The 24,024-nt window shown below is 38.7% G+C and overlaps 2 protein-coding genes across 4 annotated transcripts in view; one reads left to right on the top strand and one right to left on the bottom strand.

The window, feature by feature from the left end:
- Positions 1–7,740: 7,740 nt before the first annotated feature.
- Positions 7,741–9,441, bottom strand: LOC135985008 (serine/arginine repetitive matrix protein 3-like). Its single transcript, XM_065627929.1, has 2 exons — positions 9,390–9,441; positions 7,741–8,645 (listed from the first exon to the last, which is right to left on the bottom strand). The coding sequence occupies exons 1-2, from the start codon at positions 9,439–9,441 to the stop codon at positions 7,741–7,743; spliced, it is 957 nt and encodes a 318-aa protein (XP_065484001.1).
- The window catches only part of EXOC2 (exocyst complex component 2), a 131,094-nt gene continuing 115,078 nt past the window's right edge, over positions 8,009–24,024 (top strand). For all 3 annotated transcript variants that reach the window (XM_065628311.1, XM_065628310.1, XM_065628312.1), the window contains exons 1-2: positions 8,009–8,095; positions 21,388–21,543. In XM_065628311.1, coding sequence (XP_065484383.1) covers positions 21,426–21,543 — 118 coding nt within the window. In that variant the 5' untranslated portion in view covers positions 8,009–8,095; positions 21,388–21,425. The remainder of the gene's footprint in view (positions 8,096–21,387; positions 21,544–24,024) is intronic.

The following is a 24,024-nucleotide window of genomic DNA, read 5'->3' as shown; positions in this document are numbered from 1 at the left end:
GTTTTCACATGCCATCTTTATTTTTTTTTCCTGTTGCTAGAAATATCTGCACAACCCCCAAAATTGTCTAATCCTGCCATTTGTTCATAACTGAGTAATGACACAGATCCTAAGTGAGCAAATCCAAGGGTGTCACCATAGAAGGCTAGCAAGTACATAACAAGAGCCAAATACAAGCCTGATACTGATCCTAATGGTTGCACAGGGCTATAAGGCACCTTATGAACTTGCGTAGTACATCCTGCCTCTTAAGGAAGGACTGACTGTAGCACCAGGAATAGCATCATTCCTGTAGGTACTTTATCTAGGTAGTTCTTCAAGGCTTCCAGTGAAAGAGGTTTGGTCTGTTTTCTATACCAGCATTTAGTTGTCCCTAGTGTTGCAGTTCTTCCTAACACCTCATCTGAATGCTTTTTGCTGCAGTGTCTCCTATTTATTGTCATGTCCCTCTCAAGACACAGAAAACTGACTCTTAACCAGTGCTGTTGGACTTTTATCAGGCTTTCAGAAGTGGGTGAAGGGTACCCAAAAGTTGGATCTGGATGTGCAAAATACAATAAATAATAATAACAAATAACAAGTAGAAACATGACAGAATGTTCATTATAACTGTATTCAGATATTGACCATAATGTATATTTTAAAATGTAGATCTTAAAGTAAGTTCTGAAAGTGTATCTGATGACCAGTCTCACTACCTCAATAGGGCAAGTCACACAAATAAAGTAAGTCAGGGTCTTAGATGTGGGCACAACAGTATGAGGGGCTATATAAGGCAGAGTCCAATAGGCTACAGAAGTGCATGCTTAATTTTAAGTATTAGAGTTCATTTCTTTTGGTAAAGTGAATAATAGACCTGAATGTGTTTTAAAGTTAATAGGAACGCATAAGTGCTTTCTTGGATCACAGCCAGAGTGCTCAGCACGTTGCAGGGCTAAATACAGATTTAACAGTCTAAATTTAGGCTTCTATGTTTTAAAACACTGACCAACGTTCTTTTCAGAGATTTCTGTGGAAATTGCTGTAGATCTGAAGTCAAGGCCAAGTACCTCTCTCACATAAATGTATTTCTGCGTCTAAGAATAGATGTCAATAAGAAACATTAAAGACTAGAACTGTAGTTCATTAGAATCAAATATTGTCATGTATTTAATGGTTTTCAGATTAAGCTGTCTGATCTGGTATCTTTGATTGTACATTTAGGGCATAGATCAAAATCCACATACTAAAGTTAATCACTTGTTTTATATATTAAAATAATTTTTGTCTCTAAAAGGAACTTCATAATTATATCTAATTGATGTAAAATGCAATCTCTTGGTAATAGCGTACAGTCATGATACTAATTGGAACATAAACTATCTAAAAAGTCTGGTTTTGAAAAAAAAAATTATACTTGGCCCAGATTGCATAGCTTAACCAAGTGTTTTTTGCCATTCTTGTTCCCTTTTCCCCAGCCCTATTTTGTAATTTTCCCTTCCTTTTTCACCACAGGAGAATTAGAGATCGGGAGGATGGGAGACAGAAGAGAGGAAAGGAGAGAGAGATAGGGAAATTTAGGAAGAAAAAAAAATACAGTCAAGAAGGAGTTTTGAAATAGCTGAAAACTTTATTTATAATATTAAATACAGAACCCACTGTATAATTTCCTTTAGAATACAAGTGGGTTTGCAAGTTTGTGGGTATGTGATACACTTATTGTATTATCAGACCTGATTATTTATTGTTATGTATCAATTGTCAAAAACCAGTCGCCCTCGTACTACATATTGAATAGTTCTAATGGCAAAACAGATCTGTCCCCGAAATGCGTGTACAGTAAAGCTATGTTCCTGCAAGAAATTGCACGTATACATCAAATTACAAGCTGATGGCTCGGGCAAGCAAACACTGGTAGTGGCAAAACCCAGCGGACCTTGGGCTGCTCATCACATCTCTCTACAGACATGTGTCACAGAGCCACTGAATGAGGCAAGTGAAGGAAACAACTTGGTTCCATCAAAATTAGACTGGCTGATAATTAAATAAATAGTTCTTTGTTACTCTGGCTGATTTTCAGTAGGATGCATTGGGAGGCCCTGGTTGCTCCTGGAACAGAGGTTTGCTCGCTTCCAGCAGAGGGGAGCTGGGGTGTGCAGGCAGTGATGAACTGTCCCATGGTGGGTATAGTTCAGTTCGGAACAGGAGATCTGGACTCTGCCCGCACTCAATTTCAGGAGTCTGTGAAAAAATTTCAAATGAACAGCTTTTCCCTACTTATTCTTCAAAGCATGGAAATGAAAGCAGTCGTGCCAGAGCTTGGTCTTGTGGAAAAGAGGGGTGGAATTTCACCTGGAATTTGAGGGACAAAACCTGTCAAATGGTCTTTGAAGTGTTGCGTTTGTTTGCTTGTTTGTTTTTTTTCCCTTTGAGAAAGAAATGTGGTAAAATTTTAAGTTCATTTAGATTTCAACTTTTCACCTCCTATCTATTGTTTTAAAATACACAAAGTACATGAAGGTTGGTTCCAAGACATATTTAAACTGATGCAACTTAGCAGTGACACCCTTGACAGAGCTGTGGTATACAGCATTGAGTATTTTTAGCTGCACAAAGTAATTTAATAATTTGTTTTGTTGGTGCTATTTAGAGAAATAATGCCTCTGGGTCAGTAGTGCACAGATTCCTTGGACAGGCCTTTAAAGGGAAGAATTAGCATGGTGTTAGCCAAGAAAGTAAAACAGTGAGAGAATTTTATGTACTGTTGGAAATGGTTTAAAGTGCAAAAGGCTTTATTTTTTGTTTGATGTGGAAAAAGTGACTGTACAAGTTCTGGAAGAAAACTCAAAATATTGTGTGCATTAATTTATATGTTGTTTCTCTTGAAGCATACCAGAAATCATCTGGGGAAAAACACTGATCAGTAAGTTGTTTCTTCCTCTCTCGCCTTTCAGCTAAGATAAATATATTTCGCTTAATAATGAAGGTTTCTGGCTTAAACTCCTGGATAATGGTTAAAATTCTGCCAAGGTCAAATGACCTTTTTCTGTACTTATTTATTTCAAAAAGAAATAGAAGCATAAGATCTAAGTACATCACTTCCTGGATGTTGGTTTGACAACACAGACCCAGGTGATTTTCAATTTAGGAGGAAACAGAAAGCAGCTGGTCTCAGATGTGTAATACAACACAGGAAACCTGCCTGGAAATTGAAACATCTCTATGAATTTTTCATAAAATCTATGGCTGCCGCTAGAAGCCAACAGGAATGTTCCATCAATGGATCAAGAAAGGAAAAGGAAGTGGAACCAATGAGGTGAATAAAGGTTGTACAGGGATTATATCTTTGTTAGAGCAGTCAAGGACGGGTTTGGCTTCTTGGCTCTACTTCTAGTTCTACTGCCATGGATTTGGTGGCTTACTGATCTCCAGTTCAGAAGACACCTCTCATGGTCATGGAAGCAGCCCTCTTAATGACAATCAAGCTTAAAGTTAAGTACAGGTAGAAAAAAGGAGGAGCTGATGAGTTATAGATCAGGTTACTTCAGTTTGTAGAAATTATCAAGCAAACCATGTGTAAGCATAGAAGACAGACAGACAAGTAACAATAAACATGGATTTGTGAAGAGCAAATCCTGGTAGACCAATCTGATTTCCTTTTACAATAAGGTAATAGGTGTTATACAAAGAAGTACTAAAAAGTCATGTATCTTCATTTCAGTAAAGCTTTTGGCAACATTTCTCAAAAATAACCAAAGACAATATGGTCCAGATTGAAAATCCCATGTGGTCAGAAAAAGCAGGCCTGAAGAAGAGTTAGCAAAATGGGGCTACCATCAAAATGGAGAGATGTACTGAAAGCGATTTCTCAAGGATCCGTCCTGTATCTGATACTACTTATAAAACATGTGAGGAACAGAACAGAGACAAGGTTTGTTACATTTGGAGAGGACATGAAGAAGAGAGCAGCTAAAAGTGTGTTACAGAACACAATTAGAATTCAGAGGGAGTTTGTCAAACTGGAGATTGTTTTTTGAGAAAAACACAAAATATAGTATTCAATAGGTGCAAGCGTAGTCTATTAGACATAGCATCATCAGTTCCCCAGATACAGGAAGGAGGAAAGTAAACAGGATTACAGTTGCATAGAAAAAATGTAGAGTGAATCACAGGCTAAACATGAGTCAATGCTTTTATACTGTTGTAAAGAGGCAAATGCCATATGAAAGGGATAGAAACAGGAAGACAGCCTGTAAAATACGCATAGCAATTATTTTGTTCTGCTAACACATGGCACGACTTCCATTTCAGTTTTTGCTTTTTTAAAAAATGTTTTTCACCTGGAGCATGCTTGGCTTGGGGCACTGCACTTCCAGAATGACGTTGAGTGACTTCAGAAGAGTGCAGCAGAGATCAGGATTGATTACCAGTCCAGAAAACATTAATATCAGGATACTAATGGAACTGTTTGGATTAATGAGGAAATTAACATATAGGGTGCAGAGCCTTTAAATATGTAAAAGGCGGCTACAGGGATGAAGCAAACAGTCCGTTCTCTGAGCTCAGTAAAGACAGACCTTTCACTAACGGACTGAAATTGCAGCAGGGGACATATTCAGAGTATACATCAGAAAAAAGACCTTTAGTGATAAGGGTAGGGAAACACTGGGAAAGATTGCCTGAGGAGATGGCAAAAGCACCATACTGGGAAGACTTTAAGAACAAGATTGAAAAAACAGTTATGTTATAACAAAGGAATAGTTGATCCTATCTTGGGGCAAGGGAAAGGATTAGAAAGAGTGACTTCCTAAGGTCATTTTCAGCCTTATGCTTCTTTGCTTTTCTCTGTTCCTTTCCCTGGTTATAATATTCACCTCACAAATTCAAACAGAAGTAGGGAGAAATCTGCTTTGGATGTCCACGTGTCAAAAAAGTAAGGTGATAGCTGTAAGCTTGAAGGCATTCAGAAAAGACAACAGTTCTGGAGAGGCAGTTATACAGTGCAGAATCAAAGTTAATCCATACAGTTTATCAAGAGAAGGTGAAGGAGTAAATCTGCTGTATTTTACAAACATCTTCAAAAGGAAGATCTCTCTGTTAACAAGAAGCAGGCTTGCAATGGACAGATGCTGCAGCTAGATGAATTTACCTTTCCAAACAACATTTATATTTCTATCAGTTAATTTTTACATGTTAGGGTAGCATGGTATGTGTTAGGGTAACCACTGAGAAATCTTCAAAAGTGAAGTGATGGATTTGCCATTTCTCCAATGCTTTAAAATAAAATGAAGTTGTCTTCCTAAGAATAACTACAGAAAGATCTTGGTGTGGGAATGGCTGGAGGAAATGATTCTACAGCTTTCAATATTCAGGTTAGACAAGATGATCATAATAGTCTCTCTAGGCTTTCAAATCTGTTTACCCAACTTTGTAGAGAGATGTAATGCTTACAGATCACTGTCAAATCTGCATAAATGAATTAGAAAAAGGCATGAATGAGCAATTACTCTTGTGACCTCTATGAGGTATAATACTTACTATTTACCAGGTCATTATATTACAACTTGTCATTTCTTTCCTCAGTTTTAATAGCAAAGATTAATCTCTTTAACAGCATCTGGAGTTTCATAGAGTAATATATTTATATTAGCAGCATTATATATGACAGCAAATATATACTATATATTATGGTATATACATTGCAAGCTATATATATGAGATAGATATCTGTATATTAACAGCACTAGTTTTCCTCCTTTTGTTCTAAAGAGAAGTGTGGGGTGGTGTTTCTTTTCTCCAGTGGGTCAAACCTACAGTTAGTCATCGTCAGCTTTGTTCTGGAGTCACTGAAGGGGTAGGTGATGGTTACCACATGGTCACCACACACCAGCTCGGAAAACCACCCACAGTAGATTCAACAAAGTGCAGCATACAGGAATTTCTTCATCTACAATATTATCCAGGGCCCCTGCAGATCATAAAAGTCCTGGATGTGGCTCTTGGCAATACGAGGATTTGCCTGTGTGGATGTTCATGATGAACCTACAAACATCATTTATAAAATTTCTGTCATTGCAGACTTCGGTCTGGTTGTGCTGTTCCGACAGGTTCCCCAGGACCAAGATCTGGATAAAACCACTGCTGAGCAGCTGTTTAGAAACAGTAGGTTAAAACCTCTAAAAGAGGAGGCTAGGTAATACTTCCAGAAGCAAAAGGCCTCACAGCTTTTTCTCACTTCAGCTAATATTGGAGAGGGGGGGTGTGTCTCCTCAAGTTCAGGCTCCCTCTTCTTGATGATTCATCTCTTTAGGGCATTTGCATTTACAACAGAGGTGAAGATGCAGCCAACTCCACAACAAGACTTCAGTCTGGCACTGAAGTTTGTCACTTCAACTAAAATTAAATTCATGCTTGTTTATTACAAAATCTTCTGGGTAGACAGTTCCCTTTATGGACCTCACTACAGTCCATGGGCTTTTGGGGCACAGGTATCCAGTCCCAGAGGGCATCAGGCAGGCCTGGGATCCAGGTATGTAGTGTGCTGGGTGGGGCCCTCTGTATCAACCAAAACTGCCAAAATAGGTGTTTTATTTGGTACATTCAATGACAGGCTTTTAATAAGAAAATGCAAACAAGCTGTCATAGAGGAAAAACATCATTTTGAAATGGGTGGCAAGTAGTTACACTTTTTTTTTAATGTCATGCCAACTTTACTTTTGTTGCAGGACTGAAGAGCTCTCTTTCTGCACTGGATATTAGCAGACAACTGCAGAGTCACCAGTAAAAACTTTGGAGACAACTAGAGAAAAGACAGGTACCGATGCTCTCATTTTTTTCCCCAGAGAAATGCTGTGTAATGTTTTACAGAGCCTAGAGGAAAGAGTCACAAAAGTGCTGTTATTCATGTGACAAGATATTACAGCCTACTAATTTGAGTGGCTTTAACCTCTGAAAAAAAAAGTGAGGAAAATCATGTTTCTTGGCCATAATGCTTCTTATGGTGCTTCGAGGTTTTAGGAAAGGTAATTTGTTTTCCCACTTGTGTCCTGCTTTAGGTCTGGTTTTGTAAAATTGAGGAATTGGTTCTTTCCTCTGTTTTCTCTCTCAACACTTTTCCTCTCCTTCCCACAAAGATTTTGCCTGAACTTGACTTTTGCAACTGCATTTCCAACAATTCCATGCAAAAAGGGAGAGAGGAGATCTCCTGACCCTTTTGAAAAGGAAAAACAGCCTCTGTTCAGAGGGCCCCTACTTAGAGCGTCAGTTTGGTTAAGAAACATTTTTACTTTTTTCACTGGAAAAGGAGAACCAATGCGCATTACTGATTGCTGAGAGCACGTGCCTAGGCCTTTCTCCATCACCCTTCCTTTCTCCACCTATGGAGGTAGCACCCCCAGGCTCTCCCCTTCCACCACAGCACAGAGGGTCCCCACGCTGCTGCCGGATGAGCTTCAGCAGGCTGGGACCTCAGTAGAGTGCTCGGCGATGGGTTTATTGACATATTATCATTGTTGTTGTTGTTGCCATTGTGCTTGTGGTTGTCCAAATTTTATTTTATTTATTTTATTTTATTTTATTTTATTTTATTTATTTATTTTATTTTATTTTATTTATTTTATTTATTTTATTTTATTTTATTTTATTTTATTTTATTTTATTTATTTTATTTTATTTTATTTTATTTTTATTTTATTTGTAGTAGTGCTTTCCCTTGCTCCTCTTCCACCAGGGGACCTGCCCTCGGTACTCTCAACACCTTTGTCATCGCCCCTTCAAGGGCGGGATGGATGGACCGGCAGGGCGGTGCCCGTGAGGGGGCGGTGCCCGTGAGGGGGCGGTGCCCGTGAGGGGGCGGTGCCCGTGAGGGGGCGGTGCCCGTGAGGGGGCGGTGCCCGTGAGGGGGCGGTGCCCGTGAGGGGGCGGTGCCCGTGAGGGGGCGGTGCCCGTGAGGGGGCGGTGCCCGTGAGGGGGCGTGGCTTTTCCCTTCCCCCTCGATCGCTCCGCGCTCCATCGATTTTCTCGGGCAGCGGCTGGAGGTGCCTGTGCCTGCCGGACGCGGAGGCGCTGCTGGGAACGCAGCTGCGCCAGGTACCGGATACGGACTCGGCGGCGGCCGGTGAGTGACAGTCTCTGGCCTCCCGCCCCGCTCTTCCTTCGCCGGGCTCTGCGGAGCCGGCTCGCAGCGGGGCAGCTCCGGCTCCTTAACCCCCTCCCTTCGGCCTCACCCCTCCTTCCTCTCCCGCTCCCCGCGGGGGTCGAGGCCCTCGCCCACCGGGCGGGGTCGAGTGTCGCGTCCCAGGCCCCGCCCTCGCCCGGGGAGCTGCGAGGGGGAGCGGGGACGGGACGGTCGTTAACGGCCGTTGGGGCGAGGGGGAGCGTCGCTCGTGTCTCGGTGTCTCGCGCATCGCGGCCCCTCCTCGGGCTCTCCGGAGGCACCTGCTGGCCCCGCCACCGACCCGTCACCGCCGGGACGGGTCGTCTCCCACCCGCGCTCGTTTCCCGAGGCTGGGGCAGAACGGCGGATGGGCGCCAGGCCCCGCCGAGCCGTTTGTCGAGGGAAGGAGGTGGTGACTTCCCGGCTGCAACAACTCTTTTTCCCCTCCTCCCCCAGCCCCCCGACGGCAGACGGGACACCGCGGGGGTCGGGGGTGCGGGCACACGGTGTCCTGGCGGCAGATGGGTGTTTGCTGGGTGAGGGTGGCCCTGAGAGGTTGCGCTTGTGAGGGAGCCGTTCTGAAGCCGGCCCCGCGGGGCAGCGGGCGGGGCGGAGAGTCAGTGGCTTTTGCTTTTGTTTCTCATCGCTGACAGCGGTGTGTTCAGAGCTCCCTGGCTGCTGGTCCTGTGATGAGACAGGGCTGGTCTAGAACGGTGTTAAATCTCCATGAAGTGTCTGTGTGTGTGTGCCGTGGGGGAGGCGGAAGGGTAAAGGAAATAAGCAGGGCAGAGGAGAGGTCGGACCTCTGAAGAGCTGGTTGCTTGCAGGCCTGATTTTTAACTTCGTATTTGGTGGTACTTCAACATTTCAGAAATAACTGCCCCAAATGAGTGTGTACTTAAGCAAGTATGATAAAATACTACGATAATAAGGAATATGAGGAGAAACTTCTTTACTCTGGAACAGGCTGCCCAGAGAGGTTGTGGAGTCTCCTTCTCTGGAGACATTCAAGACCTGCCTGGACACATTCCTGTGCGATCTGCTCTGGGTGAACCTGCCTTAGCAGGTGGGTTGAACTAGATGATCTCCAGAGGTCCCTTCCAAACCCAACCATTCTGTGATTCTGTGAATGTGGAACAAATAACATATACTGGTTTGAGATGATTGCTTTCATTGATACCTAACTGGAAGTGTTATGCTTCCTCTGTATTTTTTAATTTTATACTTTCTACCCAGTTCTACATTTCTTCCTCACTTGGACTGTGTTGCAGTCCAGGAGAGTCCTGAGCTGGTTGACCAAACATCATTCCTCCTTGCCTCTTCAATATCTTAATTAGCAACCTGGAAAGGCTCTTATCAAGGGGAGTAGCTATCCAAAAATGGGGATGATCATATTTCCAAAGTGGAGTTTCTCATTCTGTTCAGTTTTACTGGTTTTCAAAGTAGCATTCCTTCTACTCTTCCCGCTTTTCCTTCTTCTTCCTCATCCTGCCCTCCCGCCCCCGCTGCTTTTTCTATTTCCTGCAGTTTGCATGCCCATTGTGGATTAACAGCCTCCAGCCATATACTCTATAAAGTTTTGATTTGAAAGCCAGTGAAGTATTAAGCCATTTTAGTTCTGACAGAAAGTCAGATTAAATCTAAATTACTAATATTAATTCTTAAATTTTAGTTTGAAATCATAATCTCACTTCAATTTTCGAGGCTTTCTGATCATTCTTAAAATAAGTGAACAGTCTGTTTTCGCCTTTAGTGAATTTGAGTGTATTTCATTACTGTAAACTGTTTTGGTTTTGCTTTTGATAAAGTCGTCAAAACAGTTAAAGGACTTCTATTTGTTTGTGGTTTTTTAATGTAAACTGCAAATAAACAAACTTGTGTCTTAGCAAAACAGGTCTGTTTTCTTGCTTTATGTTTTGCTCACCTGAAGAAGTAAAGCTCTGTAATTCTTGGTTCTCTATTTCTATAGTGTCTATCACGGCTTGCACTGAGCCAGCAAGAAGTAGCAAAAGGCATGTCCTGCTGCTGATTTCTTTCCTGTGGATAACTTAGTTTATAGTTTTTGTGATTTATGTCCACCCTCAGACAACAATGTTTTTGCTTAGGTGGGATTTCTGCTGTCTTAAACATAATTTAAAACAGGATGCAATGATTTTCATTATACTGGTATTATTTATCTTAGTGAAAATAGGATTAATTTACATTGTAATGGTAAGGTGTTTTTCTGTATAGAAAACATAAGTTTTTTTAGTGTGCATCAGAGGTGAAACTTTAATTAAAAGCATATTACTGATTAGACTTGTACTTCTTTTTTTTTAAACAAAATGTAAAGTTGTATTGTGTTTTCATGGCCATCATTCAATAAATTACAATATTTTTACAGACTTGATAGGTTTTTTTTAAATACTGTAATTGCTTTATCAGATATCATTGATTAAGAACAGTCTAAAAGACAATTTTAGAATTCATTTGAAAATTTCTTAATGTTATAGGTCATGAACTTAAAAAAAAAAAGTCTTTAAAATAAAATACCTAACACCTTTGGACATTGGATATTGTGCGGAGAAATTGCTTTATCTTCACTGTTCACTAAGTATTTTTGAACCTGTAGTATTCAGGTTCTTTCTAAATCGTAAGATTTCTTGTGAATGAGCAGAGTTGTTTGTGGTTTTTTTTTTCCTAGCTGTTGAAAGCATTTCAGACAAAAATGGACAATAAAGTTGTTAAAATATGTAATCCACCAATTGTTTTCCCAGGGTCCTACTAAAAAGAAACTATATCCACTCTGTTTTTTATTATGCTACTCAGCACAGTGAAGGTGGACTAAGGCAAAATAAGTGGGTTGACTAGAAAGGCAGAGGCCACCAACCTCTTTAAGTGATGAAAACTTTTGGATATGTTATGTTAAACCATGCTTAATCAATTTATTTCAATGTATTGTTATGTTTAGCTGTAAATCTGGTAAGTCTTAAGCAATGTACTTAAAACTAAACATCAGTATTGAGTTGTTTTAATTTTGTTTATTCTGTGCTTTTCTGCTTTCCCTTAAAAAAAAGAAAAAAAAAGTAAAGTAACATCTTGATAGGATGGTGCCAGAAGGCTAAATAAAAAAGATGTTCTTACAAACATGGATTCTGACTTCAGAAAGTATCCATGAAATAATCTATGGTTACAGTTTTGTCCTGTGCTCCAGGACAAAACAGCATCTGAAGCACAGACAGATGTCACCTGCATGGAGTCTGGACGGCTGTACATCACTGCTCAGTTATGCAAACAGGCAGAGAAAGTCTTCCACTGGAGTTATCGGTAGTATTTCATTGTACAATGAAGGACTGGAAAATAATACTTGAACGACTGTACATGTTACAGTGAACTTATTTTCTGTGTGAGCTTTTCAGTAAGAGTGGAATATGCTGCTGTACTTAAAAGTACACTGAAGGTGCAAAATCCGAAACCAGCTAAATTAATGTCTTTTAGCTGAAGTCAGATGCTGGCTCTTCATTTTAACTTTGACCTTATGTGTCTTGGACCACCTACATTCTGCAACTCTGTGCTGTGCAATGTTGTCTTTCAAATTATTTTTCCCAGGGGAGAAATATGGTGCTTAGTAACGGGGGAAATCTTGTTTGTAAAAGTGCTGGTAGAATGAGGGATCATTAGACAGCACACGCATAACACAGTCACGTCAAATTGATGTTTCATCTTTTGCGCTGAACATGAAAGCAAAGGTCTGTGTTTACAGCTGGCAAAGTATCAATTTAAAAATAAAGCTGATTTAAATTTTTGTACTTTAACATGAAAATTATTTTCTAGTATTTGTGTCAGTGTTTCAGGGAAGTGCCTGAAAATAAGGATTAATTGTGTGATCGGTATGTTATACGCTCTGCATAGGGAAAAATAAGCTAAGAATTTCATATTCTGCACAATGCTAAATCAAACACCTTCCCTCACTCCTATGGAGAAATTGTTTGCAATTAGATTTTTTTTATATTCTTTTGGAAGTATTTAGTGTTTTTTCTTCAAAAGGAAATTGATCCGTGTAGAAGTATGATCTGCAGACAGTATGTTCAGCAGTTTCGGTAGAAAATATCATGATTACACACAGTGATGGGTGTGAAAGCCTGTGTTTCCATTCTAATTTTGTTTGGTTTGTTTCTAAGGAAAACAAATTTTCTGAAATACCAAGCTCTTAATGGGTCTGGTTTTCTCTTGACCTTAAGAGAACTACAGATTCCAAGATTTTCAGTTTAATTCTCAAAAGCAGACCTTGGGCTATATTGTGCAGAAGCCAGTGTGAACTCTGGCAGTGTAAAAGTGTCTATGGATCAGATTACAATATAAATCAGTGATTTTTAGGTATATTTAAATTTGTATTTTTTCTTTCACTTCATGGATAACCCAAAAGCAATGTACTCTGTATTTGCAACCCTGTATTTGCAAGTTCATCAAAAAGCCTGTAGTAGTTAAAGATTTAGGGCTATGCTGGCCAAAAGTTCCTTTTTAAATGCCCACTTTTATATTGAGGACAAACTAAACTTTTTTTATTATTGCTTTTTGAGATAATCCTAAAATGTCTCAATTAGAAAAGCGATTACTTTAAATTTTCTCTTTAAAAATTCTGTGACTCTTGTGACAATTTCAGTCTCACTGTTTGGTTTTTGTGGGTTGGTTTTTTTGTTTGTTTGGTTGTTGGTTTTGGTTTTGTTTTTTCTTTTTTAACATTTCTGTTTTGCTTCTTGCTTGAAAACTGACCATTAGATTTTTGGCAAAAAGTGAAGCAGCCATGTATATAGCTGATGGGATTTTCTTCTTTTCCTTTTCATCAGCATAGAAAGCAAGGGAGCTTCTCTTTCGCACAAGACTTCACTACTCTGAAAGTATGATAGTTCCATACAGGAGATGGGATTTTAGACGGATTAGTGGAAATGAAGACTGAGAGTATGTAAAGCAGAAGCAGGCTGAAATATGACAGAAAAATACCTGTGCATACAGGTTCTCACAGTGAAATACTTGAGTGTGTGTTTGACCGTATGAATAGAGAAATATGCGGTAGTGTATGGCTTGAGTACTTCCCAGAGCAGGGGCCAGAAAGTCGTGTTTAGGAGAGAACATGAAAAATACAGGAGTGTAAGTAACACAAGTACATGTCTCATCTTTTAAATATTTTTGAAACAAAAGGAACCACTGAAGTCACACTGCAAATGTTAAACTTAGTGTTGCAGTCCTGCCTACAAGCACCCAAGTTAAAACTTCAACCATGTGATCTTTGTAATTACAGTGGTTATATAATGTTTTTATAAAGAATAACGTGTATAGTTACAGGGCTTAGAAAAAAAATCTATGGTTCTGTAGGAAAAAAAATTCCATCCCATTGGGATTTATTTCGTTTATTTTTCTAAACTTCTGGATCTTTCTGAATGCATTTGCATAAACGATTTTGAAAGGTTTTGATGCTTGAATTATTGTTTTTGAATTTCTGCCTGTGAACAACATGAGATAGAGGGATGACGAGGATATTAAGATTCTTTACCATTTTCTTAATATCTAAAATAATGCACAGGAATTTATGGATAACTTTAGAACAACAGAGTGATGGACCGTACTGGTGGACAGTAAGGAAAATGACTTCTAGATGAAGCAAATTTTGCTGGATGCTGGAGGTAGAAGCAGATGTAGGAAAGCATCTGCTCTGTGAGAATTTAGAAATTAATGGGAGATTTATGGCCATCTGTGATATGGTTTTGTGTAAAGCTGAGTTGACTTTTTTCTCTATATATGTTTATATAGAGATGTTTAAGGCTTTTCTTCACAACGTTGCTAGATTATAGCGATGTGTCACATAATAAATACAGAAGCTTTTAACCAAGTAGATGACTTAATATCTGGGGAGTTGTAATGAAATTTATAATGAAAATAGTGGAAATTTAGGGGAGAAAAATCTGTGTGCAGACTTTCTTAAATTACATTTTCTTCTACACTATCGCCCTTTTCTAGCCAGTTCAGTACGACCAGAACAGACGTTCAGAAAACTTAAATTGATTTGACTTAAGTCTTGGTAATGAATAGGTGCTGTAACATGTAGTATTCTAGCAAAATTGTTCATTCAAGAACTGGTATAAACCAGCATGTAGACCAGATTAATACATTGAAGGAATGACTTATTTTCAGTGTGAAGTTATGGAACTTTAAATGTAACTTTTAAAAAAATGTATTGAATAAGGTGAAACATATTTAGGAATTTTTTCTTAAGGTTTTCCCCAGCAAAATGTCATAATCCAAGTTTATAGGGCTAATATTGACATTTAGTTTATTGTGATATTGATAGTATTGTGTAATAGTGGCACTTGGAAATTGTCATTGTCCTTTAGGTAAATAGATTTTGAGCTGAGGTGAATGTGTGACTGTGTGTTTCTCGGCTGTTCAGACTGTGTATGTGGATTAAATTAAATTCATGTGCTGGTGAGTTTGATGGAGGAGGTATGTATGTTCATGGTAGCAGACTGGAGGGAAAGGGAATTTTTTTTTAAAGTAGACTGACTAAAATAGATTTTTAAATTCTTGAAACGTTTTATTCAGCTTTTTCTGTTTGAATAGGTGATAAAATTGGCAGATGAAATGATTTTCTGAACTAAAGGAAACAAAGAATTCCCCACACAAGTCCAAATTTAAAAGTCTCTCTTCATCTGTATTATAGATTAATGTTCTTTTAAATCTATTTTTAGAGGCTTGCTATTTTTATTTTTTGCTGATAGGTCACAAACCCAGTGTCATATGTAGGCTCATTAATTTCCTTCAGTTTGTTTATAGTGTACGGTACTAATGACTGGAGCTTCATTTTACAGTGGAATGTTTGTGGAAAAATTCAGCATATTGATGTTGTAATGGCATTTGTGCGGTTAATTGTTCTTTGTGGGGAATCTCTCCCCTCGCCAAATAATTAACCTGTCAAAATTCCTGATGTAAAAATATATCAGTATATAGGTATATGCAGTACATCACAACTGATAAGATGCTGTCATTTAATATGTACAAGGAAATAGATTTATACTGGTCTAGATTATTTTTTTTTTTTTTTGGCATGTGATAGATAGAAGGTTAATTGATGTTAAATGGATGCTTTGTTAGCCCTTCATCAGCTACTAAACTAGTACAGGAGGAGTGCAAATCATTACTACAAAAGGCCAAGACCAGTATGTTTTCTTAGTGAGGTTTATAGGTCTTTTTTTATCCCTCCCTTCTTTCCCTCCTTCCCAACCACACAAAACATAACCAGCTGTAATGATAGGAGGGGAGAGCAAGCAGCTTTTTCTAAACACACACACACACTCTTGCACTCCTGCCCCCCTTTTTCCTCCTCGTACCTCAGCAGAGTGACAGCTTGGAGATGTTGCGTGCGAGTGAGTTCAGCTGGTGCTGTGTGGTCCCGGTGTGTGGTCTCCGGCTCAACCCAGAGGCTGCGAACAGGGTGGATGAGAGAGAGCACCACTATTTACTTTAATTTATTTCGGATGCCGGAACTGTGCCCGGAGTTTCTCCTGCGTTGGGTTCCCCAGTTAGCGCTGTCAATCCCTCGCAGCTGCAGCCCAGGCTGCGTCGTGCGCTGAACTCCTCTGCTGAGGGCTCCTGCAGCATCTGCCTCGGGTCCAGCCTTTTAATCCCTTGTGACTCAGAAATGTTAATGGCATCGCTGAGTGCTGTGATTATTTTGCTTTCGCTCTCTCAAGATGTATAGCCATGAAGATGTACCTTGCTGGGTTAAGGAAAGCAGGACCTCTGAGATACTGATGAAATATGCGAGTATGGCTGTTGTGAATGCAAAAGTGCTGCGCTTATTCCTTGGCTACCCTAAAAGTAAAATTTCTAGTATGCCTTTCATGACTGATTGGAATATCCAGGAGCCTTTTTAAAAAGAGAAAGGCATCGTATTATGTCATTTAATACTCCTAGTCTTTTTTCATCATTTACCCTCTCCATCTCAAAACTTTCACATCTTCCCAAATTGATTTTGGCGTGTGATGGTGTCCTGTAGGTTAACATGTTTGTCAGTGTTAATATTGGCTTGAATCAACATGCCGGATATGACAGGGCAAGACAAATGAGGCTTTGTTATTTCTGTGTGATGGTGAAATTACCCCCTTTTTTATGTTTGTTCATCTTTTCATTATAAGTAGCTTAGCGGTGTTTTGAAGAGTTTCCACCCCCTCCCCCCCCACCAAATGTAAGATTCGTGAGCACTTCTTGTTTAAATTGACAAGTCTTCTTTTATTATTTAAATAAACATGCATAGATTCTTAATATCACTTGGAATTTCAGCATTGTTTAGCTTATTCACTTCCCAGTCTTTTCTGGCAGGCTTGCAGGAATGGACTTGGTATTATTAATGCAGTGTTGAAGGCTGTGGAAATTCTAGGGCACTGAAGATCTCCAGAGGGGTTAATAAATGTCAGTTATTTTCACAGTGCTGCTTTTTGGGTGCTTTTAAATCTTGGTTTATGTAGATTGTCTGTCTGAATTTATATTGTTGGGAAGATAAAGCACAGAAAAGGTTGCAATAGTGGTTTTCATCATTTTGTAATGGTTTTGAGTACAAACATGTAGGAAGCTTTTTACTTTCTTGTCCTTCTTGGGGTCATTTGCTGTGTCCCTTCACTGACTCTGTCATAGTGTGTTTTACTCGGAGTACTCTTTGAGTTTTCTAGTGGAAACAAATTATTAGATTTATTTGGTAGAAGCACAAGTTTGTGTAGCTTAAGGTGAAAAGGCCATCATCTAGGTTCTGCGATCTGAGTAGTTATTACTTGTTTAAAAAAGAGTGTTTCATAAATCTGTTAATTTGGAAAGCATTTAGTGCTGTGATGTTAGTGTGACAGGAGTACCTCACCTACTGGTTTCAGGCTGGTTTGTTTTTTAAAAACAACCAACAACATCTGAGACATACTGTGATTTGAATATGAGCAATGCTTTAGTCATTCCAGCTGTTCCTGCCTCAACATTTTAAAAATTGTAATCTGTCACATATATAGAGAGTGAGAACACATAAATATTTGATACCTGAAGACTTGTGTGCTTGCTTGTAGCTTAGACTTTCCCAGCCATGACAAATAGGCTTTTTCTTTCCTCCCTTCCTGACAGCTTAGATTCCCTTTGCTAGATGACCATGGCACTTCCATTGACCTTGAGTCTGTCTGCCTCCGAGAGTGTCTGTCACAAAGCACCACTGAAAACTTTAACTTGATTTTTGAGACACTGGAACCAACTTGCTGTCTTCTTTTATAAGTCAAAACCCCCTTTTAAAAACATTTCTACTCCTAATTTTTCCACTGGTGAAATTTGTAAGGTGGCACCTGATTGTTACTCATCTTCCGAAGTTACATGCTGTCCCAGCAGCCAATTTAATATCCTTAAATCCTGAACTTCTTTCGTTCACTTATTTCATATTCTGGTACATCTTCCAGAGCGGTAAGCAATGCTCTCCTTTATAGCACAGGTACAGTAGCTATTGGCATTTTATTTTGTGTTTCTTCTCTGCTCACCATTGAAAGTTGAATGGGGAAACCTATTTAAGAATTCTTGTTTTAAACCAACTGCAGGTTTACAGAAGCCAAAAAGCAACTAGACTTGGATTTTCCCTTACGTTGGGCCATATTTCACTTCTTCATTATTTGTTTATAAAGTGGCTTTTCTTAAGATAAAGAATGAAGATGTCCCCTCTTTAGCAAGCTTGTAATGCTCAGAATTATCTGGAATTTTTTTTTTTTTTTGAACGAAACCTTCATGAGAGGACAGTTTATTTGAGCAGCTCATGTATGAACAAAGGTGATGTTTATGAAAGGCATATTTCAAGATGGCTTTGTAGTAGGTGGTCTTTGGAGAGGCTAACTCCTTGCACTTTCATAACAAGAATTATGACAGAATAATAGAGAGAATAATATGGGCAAGATCATGAGAGCAGTCAAACAGATGTCATCCGTGTTAAACTGTTGCAGAGATATTGTGAGGAAATGAAGTTTTTAAAAGAAAAGGGGGGGGCAGGGGGAACAGGAAAAGGGACTTCTGTTAGCATAGAAAATTGTGCATTGCAAAAAAATAGTTTTGTTAACACTTCTTCAGTGAGCCTGGCTCCTTTGAGGAAATGTCTTGTGTGGAAAACTGTCTTTATGCAATCTTCCCTAATCTGAATAAGAACCAGTCTTTCGGTAAGAAGGCTGCTTTTAAAATATATTATTATTTTATACATAATACCTATTTGTAAAGAATAGAACTTCTCTTCAGGGCAATGTATAGAATTGCAACAAAAGCTCTTAATTATATTATATCTTTTCATAAAATGAAAAATGTCATTATTCTTTCACCTTTGCCTTAAAGACTTTTTAAAAAATTGAAAACTTGCTTTGGGCCATGGTAGTATACTGGCTAGGCTTCCCAATAAACAGTTCAGTCATTTTAACTATTGACATGTTTGTCATAAGAAGGAGGAAAGGAAATACTATAAATGAATTGAAAGCTCCCAAGCATTTGTTTGATATTTGTAGTAAGGTTAGATTCCATAAGACCCTTCACTTATTCTTTGAAATAAATGAAACCAAGTGCTGTTTAAAAACAATAATAATAATAATAGAGAATCTCAGTGCTGCAGTGCTTTTGTAATGTGTTGAGATTTACTGTGGTCTTCTCATTCCAGTGAGGTATTTTAAAGCAATTCTGCAGTAAATATGGAAATACTTTAGAAGAAATATTAGATGTCAGGAGGCTCAGCATTTTTATTACATTTATTCAGCTCATCATGAAGGGAGATCTAGTGCCAATTTCTGAAATCCAGAAAAATATGTTGTAATATTACTTTTGAATTTTGGTGCTGATTCAAACCAATTACCTGTGTGCTAGGTATTAATATTTTGAAAGAAACAATGACTGCAATGCAAGGGAACTGTAAGGGGGGGGGCGGGGCGCGCGGGGGAGAGCGTAGATAATCAAACAAATAATGCCAAAGTAAGCTTCTATTTTACTTGTTTTCCTCAAGATGTTTTCCTCCCCATATTACCACTGAGCTCGTGAAGATGGGTTTTTACATCTGTGTTACTGGTAACACTTTACTGATAAAACTTCATGAAAGAATTGCTCAGAAGTTGTTTTACTGGTATCTGCTGCTTCCTGCAGAAGTTGACTAGGTGTGTGGGGGGTACAAACCCGTTGTTTCTTTACAACTGTTGTTAATCTTTGAGCTCTGCTGCAGATCTGTGGCAAAAGCTGGAAAAACTACATAGATAAGATCATGAGGAATAGGTGCAGTCTGTCCTCCTTGTTCTAGGTAAACTTAGACACCTGATTCTTCTCTAACATCCCCTTTGCATAGGACTCCAGAGGAGACTTCAGATGCCAAAAGGTCTGAACTTCTGTGCATCTGTATCTTGTAATAGTATAGGAATAAGCAAAACTTCACCTGTAATTTCGGATTCTGATTGCTCCAGTATTAGGTTTAGCAACAGGAACTGGGAAGCTTATTTCTATTGTGCTGCCCATTGTTTTGTCAGGCGATACTGTGGTAATATAGCTTTGAATGCAGTGCAGATGAGAGGAGAGATGGGCAAGCTTGGTGACTCCAGCACTGGGGATCTTGACAGAAGACCCGGTCTATCATTTTCACCTGTGGCAAGGAAGTGGATCAACAGTAGCGCAAGTGGGCTGTCTGGGCAAGAAGGCTCGGGGTAAGGAACGGGAGGTAAGGAAGAAGAATTACCAGGGTATCCAGATCTGAAAAGAGAATTGGGATATTAACACCCCTCTCCTTCCCTGCTTGAATTTATGGATAAGAAGTCAGAGGGGGAAAAAAGCAAGACTAGGACCTGGCCTCAGTTTTGAAGTGAGATGAGGGGGAAAAAACAGTTTTGGGAAAAGACATAGGAGTAGGGCAGGAAGGAGGGGACTCTGCTTGCCAGAGCATAACCTTCTCCTTCTTAGAAATAAATACATTTCCTCTAGGTTATTTTTGGTTCTTACCTTTCCAATGCAGATGGCTTCCTATTATAAACTGATCATAACAACTTTATGAAGTTCTAGAATACCAAATTTTTTTTTTTTTTACTAGGAATTTAAGATGATGTTGTGTCTTGGTAGAAGAATTCAAGAGAGGTTGTGGAGTCTCCTTCTCTGGAGACATTCAAGACGCACCTGGACACATTCCTGTGTGATCTGATCTTGGTGAACCTGCTTTAGCAGGTTGGTTGGACTAGATGATCTCCAGAGGTCCCTTCCAACCTTAACCATTCTATATGATTCTGTGAAGGGTCATGAAATGGGATAGGTAATGCAGAATTACCATTCAAGTCCTTAAAATAAATGCTTTTGCCACTTCTATGACTTTTGTAGGACCTGTCTACTTATGGGCAGGCTCTACGTTTAGTAAGTGGTGAAATGTGGAGAAGTTGGTGGGAGCTAATGTGCTTCAGTTTATACTCATCTGCTTCTTGTAGCTACAGAGCTGCACTAAGGAAACTGCTAATAAGCTATAGGAATTTGTGATCAGTTGCATAGTAAACTAAATGTAGGCTGCATAACATGTCTACCATATTGGTGTTTATATCACAGAAATTTAACTGGTTTGAGTTGATTCCTGATGTCAGGTGCAAAGGAATATTCTTCTGGAAGTGCTTTGTTGATAATTTTATGTATGTTTTTGCTGATCTGTTGGGATATTATTTGTTGATATTCTTTGCCAGCGTAGTGTCTGTAAGTAATGTTTTGATTTTTCTCAGTTTATGTAAATGTTGATGCTTTATACAAATAAATGCTGGGGGCTTCTTCCCATGTGACTGACTGTGCCAGTAAGTCTAATTTTGACGGGGAAGTTGTCCCAATATGTAATCATAGTCTATTCCTTAGCTTAGCAATTCTAAACTTTCTAAGGAATACAATAATAACTTTCTAATAGAGGATTGAATAGGCTGATTCTGACATAAGTGATTTGGAGTGTATGTTTAGTTTCATTAAGCATTTTAAGGGTTTAGTGTTTTTCTGAATATACTTTTTCTTTGCAGTTCAGAACTAGAGGTATACTTAATTAAAAATAATAGAAGTACAAAGAAGATGTAAGTATTCTTTATTGTTTTATGACTGTGGCAAAAAAGCCTTTGAGAGTGGTGTTCCGTATTTACATTCATGTTTTGCTACCATTTTAGAAGAACAGCTTAAAAGACTTTAAATAACTTTTACATAATGTAATTATTGTTTTTAAATGATTGTTTCTTGCTGAACAGATAAAAGCAACTCAGTTTTCAGTAACTGAGTAGTCATCATGTCTCGAGCACGGCAGCCCCCACTTGTAACTGGCATCTCTCCCAATGAAGGCATCTCATGGACAAAAGTGACAATTAGAGGAGAAAATTTGGGGACTGGACCTACGGACCTCATAGGTAAGTTGAAAAAAAAAAAACCAACAAAAACCCTTCTTTTGAGACTGTAGATTGTCACATTTAGGATTTGATCAGAGATAATTCTTTTGCATGGTGAAGTCCATGTTGCATGGTATGAGGGATGCCCTTTTCACAAATAGGTGCTTGAATCCATAAATTGAGGGATGCTGCTCAATGTGTAACTAATCAAAATGACCATACTCTGCTAGATGAGCCCTTAACCTGACTTAACATCCCATGCTAAACACTAAGAGTGGATACCTATGAGAGTGTACTGGAAGAGGATAGATGTAACGAGATGCTCCTTTCTTACTTTCCCAGGCATTGAGAATTTCAGCATGGAGACTTTATATTGAAAACACTTCTGATAGGATTGAGAAAGTCACTGAGCGCTTCTGTTCCTTGAATTAATGTAAAAGTCATTTTGTATCTCTGCAACAGTTACGACAAAGCAGGTTCAATGATTTATCTTCACATTATGTGAAGAACCATTTCCTTCGCTGCCTTCATTTTAACATGGTAACTTCATTTGGATTGTCATGGCTGTGGCATTGAAAGAGGGAACAAGCAGTTTTCTCTGACTCTTCTGACCATACACATCTTGATTATCACTTCTCTGTTACCCCTTTCCCAGGCTGAAAAGTCCTAGCACATTTAAATTTTCTGTATGTGTCTTTGACCTTTCTTGTTGCTCTTCAGTGAATCTCTTTTGGTTTCGCTGCCAATTGTGGGTGAAAATCATCTTGGTTACATGCACTATTGAGGATGTGAATGCACTGTGCCATGATACTGTACTCTCGCTTTTGTATTGTATTTCTTCCATAGGATTCTGTTTTCTGTATAGCTCCTACTAAGCATTGAGCTGATGGTTTTTTATTCTATTACAGTCCCATGATTTAATGCTTGTTGAGGCTGTCATCTGTGAATTTAAGGTTTTGCCTGTGTGTATCATGTCTTTGTTCACCGAATTTCAGCTACTATTTTATAGCATCTACATTATAGTTCATCCACTCAGTCTCATGAGATCTCTTCCACATTTTTCTACTTTTTACAATCTTTACATTCTGAGTAAATTAATATCATCAGCAAACTTTGTAACCTCTTTATCTTGTCATTTATGAATATATCGAACATAAGTGATCCCAGTATGTACCTTCTGGAAACTTTCCTCAGTGAAAACACACCAGTTACTGTAGCCCTGTTTCTATCTTAACAAACTATTTGTCCATTTAAGGCTCATATCCTATAGCTGCTTAATTTTCTTAAGCCTTTCAAGAATGACTTTGTAAAAACTTCTGGAAATCCAAGTTAACTGTAACTACTGGAATTTCCCTTATTTCTTTTGTAAGTTAAGCATATGCATACTCCAGTATTCATGTTAGAGACAACTTATCTAATTTGTTGTGGAATCATGACTCCTCTGAAGTCCATTGGTATTTTGTTTGGCTTTGCTAGAAACAATGTTTCACTTCATGGCTGTAAACCTAGATTCCCGAATTCCATTCTTGGCCACCACAAGGAACTTTATAGCCAAGCATAAGCTACTACAATTTTCCCCTTCGCTTCAGTTTGCTGTCTCTTGAAAAGGGAAGTAGTATTTTCCTGAGCTGCTAGACAAGGTTGCATTACACTAATGAATTTTTGTTGAGAAACAATCAAATAACTCATGGTGTTAGAGGTGAGTATATTTCTGTGTATTTGTGTGGTTGATGTACTTGGATAACCTTAGTGGTTCATTGTTATGATCCTCTTAGAAGTCATCCATGCTAGGTTCTTGGAAGGAAGACATCTCCTGAACTGTGCCTTGGTATTATGGCTGACCAACTGCTAATATTTTTTTCTTTTTTTTTTTTTTTTTTTGGAGTAACTCTTGTAACACATGGCTGCTAATAGTCTCATGCTTTGAGATAAAAAAAAAAAAGATTGCCTTGGTTTTTTTCCTTAGCTCAATTTTAGGCTTTCTCCAGTAAGTGGCTAGGGCCTCAGACATGTAAAAAATTCTTTTCATGGTTAGATTAGACATGTAAATATTCCCTGTGACTTGAATAGAAATACTTGCAAAAGTGAGCCTTTGTAGGCATGAGATTTAAGCAAGTTTGAATGAGAGTTTTACAAAGTTTAGTCTGCTATTTGAGATATATTAGAGTAAAATGAAAAGCAAGAAACTTTTTATATATATAAAAAGAATATCACATAATACAAGAATATGCCTTTTTGTTTCATTTAAGAGAGCGCCTTCTGGTAATCTCTTTGTATCTTTGAAACCAAATAAACTTTATTTGTAACTCTATAGCTCATGGTACAAAAAGTAAAATCTAGGATATACCGGTAACACTTACGCTCTCAAGGTTTAGTTTGTCTTTTAAGATGTTTGCAGTTCTATTTTGTAGGCATTGTAAAATTGTTAATATTTAAACTTAACCAAAATTGGAAAGTCTCAGTAACATAATTGCTTGTGCCTATTTATTGAAAGGTACATAA

The sequence above is a fragment of the Caloenas nicobarica genome, chromosome 2 (assembly GCF_036013445.1).
Source record: "Caloenas nicobarica isolate bCalNic1 chromosome 2, bCalNic1.hap1, whole genome shotgun sequence".
Classification (NCBI taxonomy): Eukaryota; Metazoa; Chordata; class Aves; order Columbiformes; family Columbidae; genus Caloenas; species Caloenas nicobarica.
The sequence above is the reverse complement of the archived record's forward strand: the minus strand, read 5'-3'. Positions and strand labels throughout refer to the sequence as shown.